The 16,092-nt window shown below is 51.2% G+C and overlaps 1 protein-coding gene across 1 annotated transcript; it reads right to left on the bottom strand.

The window, feature by feature from the left end:
* Positions 1-8,557: 8,557 nt before the first annotated feature.
* On the bottom strand, positions 8,558-9,163 carry LOC118261270 (olfactory receptor 14A16-like). Its single transcript, XM_035572030.1, has one exon. It carries the CDS (start codon positions 9,161-9,163, stop codon positions 8,558-8,560), a length of 606 nt encoding a protein of 201 aa, XP_035427923.1.
* Positions 9,164-16,092: the final 6,929 nt, after the last annotated feature.

Here is a 16,092-nt window from a genome sequence, read left to right as displayed (position 1 = left end):
AGTAGCTTTGATGATGATGATGATGATGATGATGATGATGATGATGATTGTTATTGTTATTGTTATTGTTATTGTTGTTGTTATGTACAAAGCAAGTTATGCACAGTGCAATTGCTCATTACTTACTGATGTCCAGCCTGTCCCCAACTGGTAGAACATTGTGGTAACCATCTGCACCTGCTCTTCCTTGACCTTCAACAACTCCACAAATGGAAGGCTCCTCCCAGAGACTGGGACAACTCTTGTAGACAACTCTTTAATATCCTCTGTCTCCAAGGCAGCTATCCCAAAACCCCACCTGTACCCTTTTGGATCTTTGAAGTACCCTCTTGTGGGGAAGTCTATGTCAAGGTTTCATAGATAACATTCTTCTTCCTCCTTTCTTTTCTGGGTAGTAGTTCTTTTCCATTCTAAGGAACCTGATTTTCACACCCATTGTTTTCTCCTGCATATAGAGGCAACGGATACTGGCACAGCTTGGTGCTCTGGCCTAGCAAGACGAGAGCTGGGGGGTCTGGTCTAGTCCCCAGACTAGACCTGGGGCCTGTCCCAGGGGCTGGAGTGGCTGCAGGACATGTCAGAGGTGTTGGAGTAACTGCAGGGCCTGTCACAGGGGTTGGAGTGGCACTGACTGAGGCTCGGTAAGCACAGACCAAGTCCCAGCACATTCCAGTGATTTGTGTCCCTTTGGAATTGCCAAGGTGATAACACCTCCTTTTCAAGCACTTCTACAGTTTTTAAGGATTCTGCACATGCTCAGGGGGGAAGTTCCAAAGCCCTGGAGGTGCCCACTGCTCTAGGTGCCTGCCCAGATCCTCCCACTCTCCCTGCCTCTCCTAACTCTCCTGCCCTGGGGCATGTCTCGGAGGGCATTCTTAAATAGTTGTTTATCCTTAAACAAAAGTTGAAACACATTCAGGAGACATCACAATAAGAGCATCCCAAGGACATTCTAAGCTTTGTAGAGCTAGTGTAATTAGCCTGGAGGAGAAGGGGGAGGTGAAGGAGAAAGGGGGACTGAATAAGTGGAGAAGTGTCCCTCCCTTTTCTCCCCCTAGATTGGCTCCCTAAAGCAAAAAGGTCAAGAGTGTAATTCTTAAGTTTCTGAGTGATGGTTCCTGAGGTATGGAGGTGATGGCAATGCTCAGTACAAATGACACATTTGTCACATGACCAGACATTTTACAGAATCATAAGCCAGTGTTACACAGCATAGCAAAATAACTTTAAACCAGCCCCAGACATGATAAACAGCACAACGGGAACACCTGCAGTAAGTAATGTGCTATACAACACATTTCTGAAAGCAAGCACAACAGACCTGAGATCCAAAACGTCGACATTGTGATCAGCAACTACTAAACTGGTCTAATGCTTATAACAATTGAATTTTAGCACTCTCTGGTAAGATCGGTCATTATCTCAACCCTTCGTGCCCCACTCTGGGTGCCAAAAAGACTGCTGTAGCTTAACGCGGCAGTTCGAGTACATGGAATTATTCAAACGAGTCCAGAGGAGGGCCACACAGATGGTCAAGGGGCTGGAGCACGTCTGCTATGAAGGCACGCTGAGCGAGCTGGTACTGCTCAGCCTGGAGAAGACAAAGCACTGCAGAAACCTTAGAACAACCGTGCAGTACTTAAGGAAGACCTACAGGAAAGCTGGGGAGACAGTCTTTGTCAGGGAGTGTAGTGATAGGGCAAGGAGCTAATGATCTCAAACTAAAAGAGGGTAGGTTTAAATTAGGTATATGGAAGAAATTCTTTACTCTGAGGATGGTGAGGCACTGGAACAGGTTGCCTGGAAAAGCTGTGAATGCCCCATCCCTGGAAGTGTTCAAGGACAGGTTGGAACGAGTTTTGAGCAACCAGGTCTAGGAGGAGGTAGGTGTCCCTGCCCACGGCAGGGTGGTTGGAATACGACGATCTTTAAGGTCCCTTCCAACCCAAACCATTCTAAGATTCTATGATCCCATGACTTTGTGATTATCTACGACACTGCCATTGTTATCCGTGTGAAGCCCATAAAGGCTCTCCTCAGAGATTTTAACCAAGATTTTTGGCTAGTCCAGCTGGCATCCTGTTACAAGTGGTGTCCCCCAGGTGTCAGTACTGGGACCTATCTTGTTTAATGTCTTTACTGAGGACCTAGATGAGGGGATTGAGTGTACCCTCTGTAAGTTTGCAGACGACGCCAAGTTGGGAGGTAGTGTCGATCTGCACAAGGATCTGTAGGTGGCCCTTCAGAGGGATCTGGATAGGCTGGATTGCTGGGCTGAGGTGAATGGGATGAAGTTCCACAAGGCCAAGTGCAGGGTCCTGCAATTTGGCCACAATAACTCCATGCAACGCTATAGGCTTGGGGCAGAGTGGCTAGGAGACTGTGAAAAGGAAAGGGACCTGGGAGTGTTGATTGATGCTCGGCTGAACATGAGGCAGCCGTGTGCCCAGGTGGCCAAGAAGGCCAACGGCATCCTGGCCTGTAGTAGAAATAGTGCAGCCAGCAGCAGCAGGGAGGTGATCGTCCCCCTGTACTCTGCTCTGCTGAGGCCGCACCTACGATATATGCTACGGTATATGATTTAGTAGCTTAGTGGGTAGTATTAGTGATAGGATGGTTGGACTAAATGATCCTTTCCAACTTTGTGTTTCTATGATTTCTATGATTCTATGATAGGACAAGGGGAATGGTTTTAAACTTAGAGAGGGTAGATTTAGAGTAGATAGTCAGACGAAATTCCTGACTTGGAGGTGAGGCTCTGGCACTGGTGCTGTGGGTCCAGAGGTCACCCAGAGGGAGTTTGGATCAGCCCATGCCCTTGTGTTTGAAGGAACAGCTGGCGAAGAGTGGAGAGGCATCAGGGAAATCCTGGCAATACCAGAGTGAGAGCCAGGTGGGGAAGAGAAGTGGCTGTCTGCAGCCTTCAGAGAGGTGTGGGACAGCACAGGAAAGCCTGCAGAGGAGAAGGCAGAGAGCTCTGACAAGAATGGAAGGCCGCAGCAGCACTGACACCTTTGTCTCCGCAGCCATGGCTTATGAGGAGACGTGTTATTCTCATGGCATTGGGACCATGTATTCTCCTTTCAACCATGTGCAAACACTGGGAGGTGTCATACCATTGTCCTTCACATGATATTATGGGCATCGTCCCCTACCCCACAGACCCCAGGAAGAGCCCTGAGTGAGACATGGGGGTGCAGGATCTCTCCTCCAGTGGCTGGGGTCAGGCCTTGGCCCTTCTGCTTCACCAAAACAAAACGAGATTTTCTCAGCACAGTGCCTTTGCCTGTCTGTAATCATGGCCTCCAGGTATCTGTCCTAACAATTCCCATGGGAGGCTTTCACAGTAACAGACTAGAATAGCCAGCAGAGTGTTTAGAGTATAGAGCACTCTAATACTACGGAATACAGTAGCCAACAGAGGTGAGACAGGTACTCTGGTATAATGAAAGCCATCAGAAAGCTGATCCCAGTTAGACTGACTGCTATGGGGAGGTTAGGAGTAGCCTGGCCAGGAGAGATGTGAGATTTGGGGGAGGGAAGAGAAAGGGAAGAGGAGCTCGGAAGCCTAATTTCTAGAGGTTAGGGGATTGATGTGATGTTGATGCTGCTCTAACACTGGCTTAAAACAGTCAAGTATGGTCCTTACACTATTTTCAACAGTATCAATAATCCCTCAACATAAACATTAGTCCAACACCCTGACAGGAATCCACTACTCTAATGCCGAACTTGAAGTATCGCCTGATGAAAAACTCAGCCTATAGCCCCTTTCCCTTACCTTTACTCTTTTGCTTACGCTAATCACTGCCCTTAACATTGACATTAAAATGCTCTATTTAACCCCAGACATCTTGACAAACCTAAACAAATCCCTTAACCAAAGTGCATGCCCGTACCCTAACCAGAGAATGACTCCACAAGACGAACACCAACCCTCCAACTAAAATTTGCTTAATCTCTAACCCAGAAAGGTAAAATCTGGTCACTAGGAGACTAGAGAGAGGTCAGCTCTGCCTCAGGATGTCCTGCCCCAGCAGGAGGAATGTGACTGGGGCAGTGACTGTGAGGTCACTTCTGTCTCTGCAGCTGATAGGGCAGCAGCAGGAACGTGTCACGGAAAGGGACTGTGAGGTCCCTTCTGTCTGTAGGTGGCACGTCAGCCTTGGCTTCTCCCTGGGATCGGCACTTTGGGGCTAACATCTGCCAGTGGCCCTGCGAGGCCAGCAGAAGGCCCCTGCTTGGCATGCTGACTGTGGGATCCCCTCTGCCTCCAGCCCCAGGAGGACCCAGACAGAAAGAAGGCCCGCATAGGGGTTGTCCTGTCCCTTCTGCTTGAGTCCAGCACTGGACAGCACGAGGCACAAGGCTTGGCTGTGTCTAGCCAAGAAGCTGCAAGGCCAGCAGCAGGCCTAGGGCTTGGGAGATGCTGGTGAGGTGACTTCTGTCTGCTTGGCTGACAGGCCGCAAGGAGCCTGATGGGTTGCGATGCCTACTTGAGGAGTGGTTTCCACCCTGATGGAGCTTTCTTTGGTAGTAGGAAAGAGCAGGAGAGAAAAAACTGCCACAAAGTGCACCTTGGAAGGTTGGCACTGGCCACGAGGAGGAAGAAATGTCCCTCAAAGAGTCGTGCCATGGTTACAGAGGTCACTCAAAGATCAGACCCTAGCTTTGTGTTTCAAGGAACAGCTGGTGAGGGTTGATGAGACACTGGTGAAATGATGGAAATGCCGGGATGAGAGCTAGGTGGTGACCAGAGATGGGTGTCTGCAGACTTCAAGGAAATAGGGCAAAGAGTGGGACAGCAGAGGAAAGCCTGCAGAGGAGAGGGCAGAGGGTGCTGGCAAGAAGGGAAGGCCCCAACAGCCCTGACGTTTTTGTCCCTTTGGCTAGAGCTTCTGAGGAGACGAGATATAGTCATTGCAATGGGGCCTCACTGCTTCCTTGATACCCTGTGCAGGGGTGGAGAGGTGTCAGAATGAAGTTCTTCTCGTGGCATCCCACTGCCCACCACATCATACAGAGCCCAAGAAGAGCCCTGAGCCAGACGTGGGGGTGCAGGATCTCCCCTCCCCGTGGCTGGGGTCAGGCCTTGGCCCTTCTGCTTCACCAAAACCAACCAAGACTTTTCTCAGCACAGCGCTTTGCCTGTCTGCAATCATGGCCTCCAATTATCTGCCCTAACAAGTCCCTGCGGAGGCTTTCTTAGTAACAGCCCTCAGTGGGGCCCATTAATACTCCAAGTCACTTCAACTTTTCCTTCTGACTTTACTTTCTCAAGCACTTGCATCATTCTCCTCTCACTACCCAAGTTTCACTGACTCAGCACTAAAATACACCACGGAACTCATTAAAACAGAGAAAGTCCTAAGCAGCCATACCTCTCCCACAATTTTCTTCAAGTCTTCAAGACTTGTGCAGCTAATTGGAGAGCTTTCATGGTGCAGTTAAGGAGGAAGATTTCAAAGAGCATCTAATAGAAATCTTTCCTCATTTTAAAGGCTCAATTTTGTTCCATTTCAGTTTGGAGCATCATTTTCCTATAGATATTGGTCAACGGTTACTGCTTTGATGCCCTGTATAGGTAGGAAGAGCAGGGTTTTTCCTATTTAAAAGCAAACAGCAGGAAATCATGCTGCAATTTAAAAAAAAAATATAACAAAGTTGAAGTTCCTTTTTTTTTTTGCCTCCAGTGATGTTTACCTTCCCAAAAGGATGACTGTACATGATGTATTTTACACTGATTAATAGGAAATTTAAAATAATTGTGTTAATATTAACCCATATCATACTAATTCAATGAGAAACGATGAGTTTCTTGCTAAGGAAACCATTAGACAGACTGCTGAGAGGTGGGCGAGCTGGAACTCACTGAAACTCAAAGCAGCAACTGGGTTGGTGAGAGCGGTCTGAATGATCAAAGAGTAAGGGGAGGGCAAAGCAGGAGAACCATGGGAAGTGCATGGGTCCAGACAGGAGCTGGAAAGGGGACATTCAGCAGGGTCTGTGTAATCAAGTCAGGTTTTGAGCCTGGAAGATGAGGGAGCACACCATGATAGACAAAGCGATGACAATGCAAGTACAGGTGAACACCAGTATTTCTTCTCCTGTGCTGAATATAGATCAAGGACATTCTCATTTCCTCATGGTAGAAATTATCATTCACGTGAGACATTTAACGGAAGGGACTGAATCATTTGAGCTGATGAGTAGATGCTTTATTAGTTAAGGACTTCAAAAAATTACTGGGTATTGAGGCAGAGCTTTGCTGCCTGAGCATAAGCAATCAGGGAAAACCACCAGAGACCCCTTTGTATTTGAGGTACTTCCATGGACTGTCAGCTTTCAGAAAGGACCTGCAGGAGACCAGAGCCCCTTGAGGGATTCAGGTGGAAATGGATGGAGTTCCCAGGGCACCTCCACTGCCAGCAGTGGTCTTTGTCCCTGTAACTGCAGCCCAGCCCAGCACAGGAAACCCCTTCAAAGACAAACCTCTTCTCCAGTGGGTTCCTGGGGTTGACCTAGATTTGAAATGGCCATTGGAAACCCATGATACTCTCCCTTAGTTCTACTAGACACTTGAACATCCATTTACCTTCCTGGGTCATCTTCCGGGGCATCTAGCAAACTCAGGCTGAAAAACTTAAGTACACCATGCTTCAAATGGCTGAGGCAGAATCCATCAGCTTTCCGCACTTTTGGGGATCCTCCCCTTCCAACTAGGGATATGAAAGTGAAAAGTGTGAAATGACCCTGACGGGTCAATGCGCAGAGTGAGGGAATGTCACACATATTGTGCTGGAGTGTCAGAAGGCAAAAAGCACTGCATTGTGCCTCAGAGTAATCAAGGAGGCCTAATCCAGTTCATCTGTGAGATAAAGCAGAGTGAAGGACGCTGAGCTGTGTCCTAACATGAAGAAGGATGTACATCCCTGGTGAAGGAACTGTCTTTTTGTGCCATCACCAATGCAAATTACACAAGAACTACATCAAATAAAAGTAACCTGTCCCACCCTGGCCCTGTCACACCATGGGGCAGCGGAGGGACCTTTTTCACTTTCAGCCTCTTTTTCAGAGAGGCTTTGCCCTCTCGTTGTGCACCACGGGGCACAGCCTGGCCCTGGATTCTCCGTGAGTGCCGTGCAGGTCCTGGCAGGCTGCGGTGAGGGGACGAATGCCCTGGGCCCTTTTCCTGCTCTGCCCAGGCCAGCAAGGGCCCCGAGCGGCCTCCTGTACCCTGCCCCTGCAGCTCTGGGCTCCCTTCCCCAGCCCTGGCTCTGCAGCACCAAGCCCTGCTGGGAGCCCTCCCCTGCATGCTGCCACCGCTCCCTGACGCTGCTGGTGCCCTCTGCTGGGCACTGCCCAGCCCAGCCCAGCCCCCACCCACCTCTCCCCACCTCCCGGACCTCTCCCCAGGCCAGCAGCCCAGCAGCCCAGGCTGGGCTGGCCCCAGGGCAGTGCCCACCGCAGGCTGCTGCAGGGCTCTGGGCACGGCCACCACAGCGGCAGCCCCTAGCAAGGCACCGCAGCTGCTGGGACAAAGGCGGCTCTGGGCGTCCCCAGCAGCCCCCGGGCTGGGGCCAGCCACGGCTCAGGAGATGGAGGGCCGTGAAGCTGCAGGAGCCCTGGTCTCCTGCCTGGGAGATCCCCAGCCCAGAGTGCCTGTGCCGCGCAGGGCCATCCCCGCTCCCCAGGCCAGCACAAGAGGCCTGGCCCAGGCACAGAGCAGCTCCAGATTCCTCTCCAGGACTCCATTTGCCATCAGACCCAGCACCACTGGGACACTCCCAGGGCAGACAAGGCCAGTTACTGTTTGCTGGGCCATAGGCAAGCAAGAAGGCAGCTCCCAGTGCAGCCCTTGGTCCTTCACTGATCACTCGGGGGTTCTGATCCATTGTGAGGCCCAGAAAAGCAAGAGGTCTGTTCAGGAAGCAGCTCCTTGGGTGTATTCCTGAAACCAAGTTTGCAAGAGGCGTGCAGAGATATTGAAGAGATGCCGATGTAGAGGTAACAGGACTGTCACCAACATACAGGAGATCTCAGGGCTTATCCAAACACAAGAAGCACAATGTGGAAGCCAGAAGAGAGCAGCAGTGAAAAGGCCACGTCCTGCTGCTGGCCATGGCCATGGCTCCAGGGAAGCAGCAGCCCCGACCCGAAGGCAGCAGAGAGGCAGAGCCCAGCGGGCAGTGAGGGGCAGCCCCGAGGGCCAGCGGGGCCGCTCCTCCCTGTGGCAGCTGGGCTCTGGGCCCTGAGTCCCTCCTGCATGCTGGGGCTGCTCCCCCAGCTCCAGAAAAGATGGGAAGGGATGGAAGCTGAGACCAATGAGTTTCTGCTCAACTCTTTTTTGTCTTTATCTAAACGGGAAGCCCACTTCCATAAGTACATGAGATACATGGTTCAAAAATAAAATAGAATGATAAACACATAGGATACTAACTATATCATTTCTGAATGAAAATCACAATGTTCATAAAATAGTATAAAAGTAAAGTAAGACTGTTCTAACACTTATTAAGAAAAAAGAAAAAAAAACAACAAAAAATAAAGTGTCCTGTTAGGACTTTGCGCCCATTATTAATGATGAAGAAATGTATCTAAAGAGTTTCCTCAATGCATCCTTGAGCTCCTTGTTTCTCATGCTGTAGATGAGGGGGTTCATGGCAGCAGGAATGACAGAGTAGAGAACTGCTACAACCAGGTCCAGGGATGGGGAGGAGATGGAGGGGGGCTTCAGGTAGGCAAACATGCCTGTACTGATAAATAGGGAGACCACGGCCAGGTGAGGGAGGCACGTGGAAAAGGCTTTGTGCCGGCCGTGAGAAGAGGGCATCTTCAGCACGGCCCTGATGATCTGCACATAGGACAGCACAAGGAACACAAAACAACCAAATGCTAAACAGACACTAACTACAATAAGCCCAACCTCCCTGAGGAATGACTCTGAGCAGGAGAGCTTGAGGATCTGAGGAAGCTCACAGAAGAACTGATCAAGCTCATTACCTTGGCAGACGGGCAGGGAAAATGTATTAGCTGTGTGCAGGAGAGCATTGAGAAAGCCACCGCCCCAGGCAGCTGCTGCCATCTGGGCACAAGCTCTGCTGCCCACGAGGCTCCCGTAGTGCAGGGGCTTGCAGATGGCAGCGTAACGGTCGTAGGCCATGAGAGTAAGAACAGAATATTCTGCTGCTATAAAGAAGAGAAAGAAAAAGACCTGTGCAGCACAACCTTGATAGGAGATGGCCCTGGTGTCCCAGAGGGCATTGGCCATGGCTTTGGGGAGAGTGGTGGAGATGCAGCCCAGGTCGAGGAGGGCGAGGTTGAGGAGGAAGAAGTACATGGGGGTGAGGAGGCGGTGGTCGCAGGCTATGGCGGTGAGGATGAGGCCGTTGGCCAGGAGGGCAGCCAGGTAGATGCCCAGGAAGAGCCCGAAGTGCAGGAGCTGCAGCTCCGCGCGTGTCTGCGAATGCCAGCAGGAGGAACTCGCTCACAGAGCTGATGTTGGGCATTTCCTGACTTTGGACACAGCTGTCTGTTGAAAAGGAGAAGGCAGAAAAAGGTTAGAAGAGACTTATCTCAGGAAAACCTGTTGCAAGCCTTCGAGCACCCCCAGTCCAAACCTCTCTCTTTGCAGGAGAACCTTTCTGCAGCTCTCCTGTTTGAGCTGCGGCTGGTGCTGGCTGAGAGTGGCACTGGGAGCAGGGGCTGCTGTGGGCTCCAGAGGAGTCCTTCCTGCTGTGCAGCAGGAGGGAAGCAGGAACATGGGGGAAACTCAACTCCATTCAACTTGGCGGTTGTTGCAAACAAGTCATCTGAACACAGAGCTGAGCTGTAGGGATTTTGTTTGCTTTATTTTATCCCAGTAGCCGCTGTAATGCTTAGGATAGGTGTTGGATGTTTGAATACCCTCACATTTCCTGTACACTCCTGCTGATATTTGATGGGAGTGTCCATTAGTGAAGACTGAGAAGAGCACTTCTGTCCACCAGTCCTGTTCTCAGCTGCCTTGTGTCGCCCCTCTCTGAGCTGCACTATCATCCCATTCAGGCGTTTCCCTGACAAGAAACAGGAGAATGCTGCTGAGGAAGAAGGGCTACAGCAAGCCAGATGGAGCTTGGGAGCTTCTCCTCTTTCCATGGCTGCAGGAGCTGCGGGGCAGCTGGCAGAGAGCCCGGCATGGCCAGGCAGGGCAGGGTGTTCTGGGCTGACCGGGGGCCCCTGGCTTAGGGAAATCCGAGGGGCTTCTGCCAGACTTCCTCACCTCGCAGTGTCATCCAGCAGGACTCTCAAAGCCTACTGCATTGCCCACTGCCCTCCCAGAAACAAGACTCAGCAGGAGCCCCTTCCAGAAACCTGCCCTGCACTGTCCTGCAGCCAGAGACTTACCGAGGGCAGGGCTGTGAAGGTTTCTCCTGCACTGAGCTCTCATCTGCCCGCACCCTCCAGGCTGCCTGGAATCCCTTTCTGCCTGGGTGCGTGCGGTCAGAGCCCCCAGCCCTGCTGCGCTGTGCAGAGGAGCTGCTCCTGGGCAGAGCTGTCTCTCTGCACCACGGCCCTCTTGCCAGGAGCTCTCTCTGTCCCAGGAGCCCGGCCCAGCTCAGCACCAGACGCCCAGACCAAGGCATTGCAATCCCCCCTCGGGGGGCTTTGGGGAGGAGCCCACGAACCTCAGGCACTGAGAGACAATTGAAGACATCTCTCCAGAAGTCCAAGTCAGAGGCAAGTTTCCTGCAGTGTCCCCCTGAGGGCCAGCACTGACACAGCCTCCCTTGGAGCTCGTTAGAACAGAGCATTGGAGGCAGTGAGGACAAGGAGACAAAGGCAGTGTGAAGGTGACCCTGATGTGTAGAAAACTGGATGTATTTGTTTCATCTAGCACAAGGGTCCAGAAAATAATGAATGATTTAAAATTTGAAAAGACAGAAAAGGAAGTTAAAATAGTAATAATAACAATATTAATAATAACAATAATAATAATAATATGTACAAAGCAAGTGATGCACCACGCAATTGCTGAGAAGCCCCTCGCCGATGCTCAACCTGTCCCTGAGCATTGGTCCCCCTGACCCTGGCCAGCCTGCACCAGGATCTCTTGTGCACGTCCCTTGACCTTAACTTCTTTTAGTGCAAAATCAGCTTTCAGAGGAATTTGGACCTTTCTCAACACTTCCTCTGCTCTGTCACCCCTCACAACGATGCCATCGATGTACTGCAGGTGTTCAGGAGCTTCCTCCTCTTCCAGGGCAGTCTGGATCAGCCCATGGCAAGTGGTAGGGCTGAGTTTCCTGCCCTGGGGCAGTCAATTCCAGGTTGAAAGCAAGCTGTGGCCTTCAATCTGCTGGCAAACGGATGGAGAAAAATGCATTAGCGATATCAGTTGTGGCAAAACGCTTGGGTGCCTTTGATTCCACTTTCTATGGAAGCTCTACCGTGTCGGGCATGGCAGCACTCAGCACTGCATGACTTCATTCAGGCCACGACAATCCTCTGTCAGCGGACTCGGTTGGTGCTTTACTGACTCAGGTGCACGGCTGTGGCCATGATTGGCACCAGCTGTCCTTCAGCCAGCCCTCATCAACCCCACAACAGAAGGGTCCTGTGAGAGACCAAGGCAAGGTAGACAACAGCATCATGTCCTCCGTCTCCAAGGCAGCTGTGCCAAAAGCCTACCGATGCCCTTTTGGGTCCTTGAAATATCTATCCTCTCCTGAAGCAGTCTCTTCCAAGGATGCACAGAGTCCAGGGCCAGTCCCAGTGGGATGCTTGTGCCACTCCTTCCCACTTGGACTCACTTCAGCCTCCAGTACAGGTCAGTGTTGGGATCCCCCTGTCACTCCAGACATACAAATGGGTTCACCCCTCCAGAGCTTGGTGGCACTAGGGTACGCTGTGCAGTGGTGTCCACTGGAGCCTGATACTTCTGTGGGCCTGATGTGCAAGGCCATCGAATCCACACAGTCCAATAGAGCCGATTGTCCCCTTCCTCCCCCTGGCTGGAGGCAGGGCCCCTCTAGTCCTCACATACCCGTGCCTCTAGGGTTGAGGCAGATTTTCCATCCCCCTTTCTCGTGTCCTCTCCATGGTCACACAGGTAAAACCACAGGGTGACACATAGTGTGTACCCACCATCTCTCCTTTCCTGCCCTCTAAGTCCAGGCAGGGGCCCCATTTCTAGGCATCGCGTGATTACTGATGCTCTTAGGACCTCTTCCTCTTCGTCCTCCTACTCACATGATGGCCCAGCTTTTCTGAGGCCTGCCTCATCTTCTTTCTCCTCCTTTCTTGTCTGGGTAGGATTTTATTTTCGCTCAAAAAAACCCTGTCTTTCACATCCATTGTTTCTTCTTGCATATAGGAGCAACTGATACAGACACAGGTTGCTTCTCTGGCCCAGACACAGGGCCCATAAAAGGAGCTGGAGTCGCTGCAGGACATTTTGCAGATGCTGTAGTGGCTGCAGGGTCTGTCAGAGGGGTTGGAGTGGCTGCAGGGCTTGTCACAGAGGTTGGAGTGGCATTGATTGTGGCTCTGTAAGCATAGGCCAAGAGCCAGCACACTGCAGTGCTATGTGTCTCTTTGGAAATGCCAGGATGATAACACCACTTTTTCAAGCATTTAACCAGTTTTTTTTAGGATTTTACGTTTGCTCAGAGGTGAAGTTCCAAAGCACTGGAGGTGCCCCCTGCTCTAAGTGCCTGCCCAGATCCTCCCACACTCCCTGCCACTCCTATCTCTCCTGTCTCCAGACACATCTCTGGATGGCATGCTTAATTGGTTGTTTGACATTATACAAAAGCTGAAACACATTCAGGAGACATAACAATAGGAACATGCTGGTTTGACCATCCCAAGGATATTCAAAGCTTTGAAGAGCTAGTGTAACTAGCCTGGAGGAGAAGGGGGAGGTGAAGGAGAAAGGGAGAGTGAACCAGTGGGGAAAAGTGTCCTCCCTTTGTCTCCCCCATGGCTTGGTTTCCTGAGGAGGAAAGGTCAAGAGTGTAATTCTTAATAGTTTCTGAGAGATGGCTCCCAAGGTATGGAGGTAATGGCAATGCTGAGTACAAGTACCAGATTACTTTCATGACCAGGAATTTTATCATATCATAAGCCAGTGTTACACGATACAACAAAAGAATAAACTTGAAGCAGCCATCAGAAAAGATAAACAGCATGACGGGGAGACATCCAGTATGTCATGTGCTATACAAGACAGTTCTGAAATCGAGCACAACACACCTGAGATTAAAAAAAAAAAAAAAATAGAATTAAATCAAGTTTGTGATCAGCAACCCTTAAAATCAACTGATGGTTATAAAGGCTTTCTTTTAACATGCTGTGGTCAGATCTGTCATTGGCTCAAACTTTGTGCTCCATGTTGGGCACCAAAAAGAGCGTGGTTTAACCCGGCAGGCAGCTCAGCACCACACAGCCATTCCCTCACACGCACACCCTGCTACACCCCCAGCAGATGCAGGAGAGAATGAGGAGGGGGGAAAAAGAAAAACAAAAAAAACACAAAAAAACATAAAAACAGTTTGATAAAACAGAAAGGGAAGACAAATAATATGAACAATGATGACGATGATCATGATGGTGATTGCCTGTCCCGCAGCAGTGGTACCCCCTACCCTGGCCAGCCACAACATATTGATTGTTCAGCATGATGTCTGCGGTATGGAACATCCCTTTGGCCACTTGGGGTCAGCTGTCCTGCTTCTGTCCCCCCCAGCTCCTCAGGCACCCCCAGCCCTCCACGGCCGGGCAGCAACTAAGCCATCAGTGTGTGATAATCATTCTTCTCATGTTAAATGCAAAACACAGCATCATACCAGCTACTAGGAGGAAAATTAACTTGATTCTAGCCAACTCCAGGACACCCACAGACTAAGGGCATGATATCTCTGTGTGTATATCAAAAGAGAAAAGGTGGTGGAGATTAATTCGAAAGTACTGGAGCTGAGCACGATGCAGATGGTGTGGAATATGGGGTGGATATTGTCCTCAGTTTTGGCTGGGATAGACTTAATTTTCTTCCTATTAGCTGGTTTGGTGCAGTGTTTTGTACATAGGACACAGCTCCAGACAAAATAACAGCATGCATGAGAAGGAAGAAGAGAAAAAGTGGAATTGGGCAGCCTTCTATCCCGTACCCTTCTGTGATTCTGTGCTGTAATTCCATTCAACCGGTTACTGCTGTATTGTCCAAACTGTCCTGCAAACCCCTGCTGCTGTTACCTTGTGAGAGACGGCATAATCACGGTGAGCCATCTGCCTGCAGACATTAACAGCTGACAGAATGCAGCATCTGTCCAGGGGAACCTTCAGAAACTGCAGGATTTGGCCTAAAGGAACATCTTGACCTTTACAAGGAGAAGAGCCCAGTCCTGCAGCAGAGGAAGAGGAACCCCACTGAGTTATCAGACTCAGCTCAGATCCAGTGTGACACCACACAGATTAGGGTCTACAGCCAGCAGGAAAAGATGCACAGGTCTGGAAGTCCCTAGGACAGCCTGGTGTGGAGAGCAGCAAGGGCTGTGGCAAGGCTGAGAGTCCCAAGGGGACCCAGGTCTTTGTGTCCATGGCTCTGGCTGTTGTCTCTGCCACTGAGGCCTAGGAGGAGACAGCTTATCGGTAAAGCACCAGGGCCTCATTGCCTCCTCGCCCCCACCCATGAACCAGGCAGGGCTCGGACCATTCTCCTGCACTTGCCCATGCACATCCCCATCTCCTCCTGCCCCAGGAAGAGCCCTGAGCAGTGTGTGAAGGGAAAGGATCTCCCTTCCATGGTGCCAGGGGACAAGGCCTGACCCTTGTGCTTGGTGAAACACATCCAGTTTTCCTACACATCAGGGTCACCTTCACACTGCCTTTGTCTCCTTGTCCTCACTGCCTCCAATGCTCTGCTCTAAGGAGCTCCAAGGGAGGCTGTGTCAGTGCTGGCCCTCAGGGGGACACTGCAGGAAACTTGCCTCTGACTTGGACTTCTGGAGAGATGTCTTCAATTGTCTCTCAGTGCCTGAGGTTCGTGGGCTCCTCCCCAAAGCCCCCCGAGGGGGGATTGCAATGCCTTGGTCTGGGCGTCTGGTGCTGAGCTGGGCCGGGCTCCTGGGACAGAGAGAGCTCCTGGCAAGAGGGCCGTGGTGCAGAGAGACAGCTCTGCCCAGGAGCAGCTCCTCTGCACAGCGCAGCAGGGCTGGGGGCTCTGACCGCACGCACCCAGGCAGAAAGGGATTCCAGGCAGCCTGAAGGGTGCGGGCAGACGAGAGCTCAGTGCAGAAGAAACCTTCACAGCCCTGCCCTCGGTAAGTCTCTGGCTGCAGGACAGTGCAGGGGAGGTTCCTGGAAGGGGCTCCTGGGTCCGGGACATCTCTGCCTGGCCAGGAGCTGCCAGGATGTCTCTCATGGCTTGTGTGGTGTGGAGGAGAAGGTGCTGCAGGGCAGCCTTGGGCAGAGGAAGGGGAGGGCAGGGGCTGCCTGCAAAGAGAAGGCACTTTCTGCAGTCTCTGCCTGCCTTTTCCTGCTCTGATTCTGGGGCAGGCTCTGTGTTAACAGAGTTGTAGGGATTGCACAGGTGATGGAGCTTCCTACTGCATTGACCTGAGACCTAAGCAGGTTAGTGATGAACCTCAGAATATCCCCTCCCTTCTCTCTACTTACAGACGGCACCAGGGTTTTTCTGTGCTGTTCTTTAGGATCTGCAGACAAGGAGATGTAATTTTTTAGCACAACCTCTGAGTGCAGCCATCCCCCAGCTGAGTGCTGCAAGCAGCCAGCAGCTGCGCACCAGGGGATGGACAGAGCAGCCCTCCTGGACGTGACCTCTGGCTGAGGTTTGCCACCACACCAACAACATTTACCACTGCAGTGGAGCAGAGGTGGCCCGTTGGGGGCTGATGGGCAGAGGTGGCTGCTGAGTACAGGACACTCAGCAAGCGTAAAGCAGGGCTACAACCAGGGAGAGACACAAAGGTAACAATGAAAGAAAGACATTGTGAAGGCTTTAATGAGAAAAGAAATGAGTATTTCACAGGGAAATTTCCCCTAACAGTCTGTATTTTTCTTCTTTGTAGTGCCCTTGATGAAGGGCAGTAA

The sequence above is a fragment of the Cygnus atratus genome, chromosome 31 (assembly GCF_013377495.2).
Source record: "Cygnus atratus isolate AKBS03 ecotype Queensland, Australia chromosome 31, CAtr_DNAZoo_HiC_assembly, whole genome shotgun sequence".
Classification (NCBI taxonomy): domain Eukaryota; kingdom Metazoa; phylum Chordata; class Aves; order Anseriformes; family Anatidae; genus Cygnus; species Cygnus atratus.
The sequence above is the reverse complement of the archived record's forward strand: the minus strand, read 5'-3'. Positions and strand labels throughout refer to the sequence as shown.

Bases quoted from the DNA above. Each gene is read 5' to 3' on its own strand.
- LOC118261270 (XM_035572030.1), bottom strand. From the start codon at position 9,163: ATGGCCTACGACCGTTACGCTGCCATCTGCAAGCCCCTGCACTACGGG.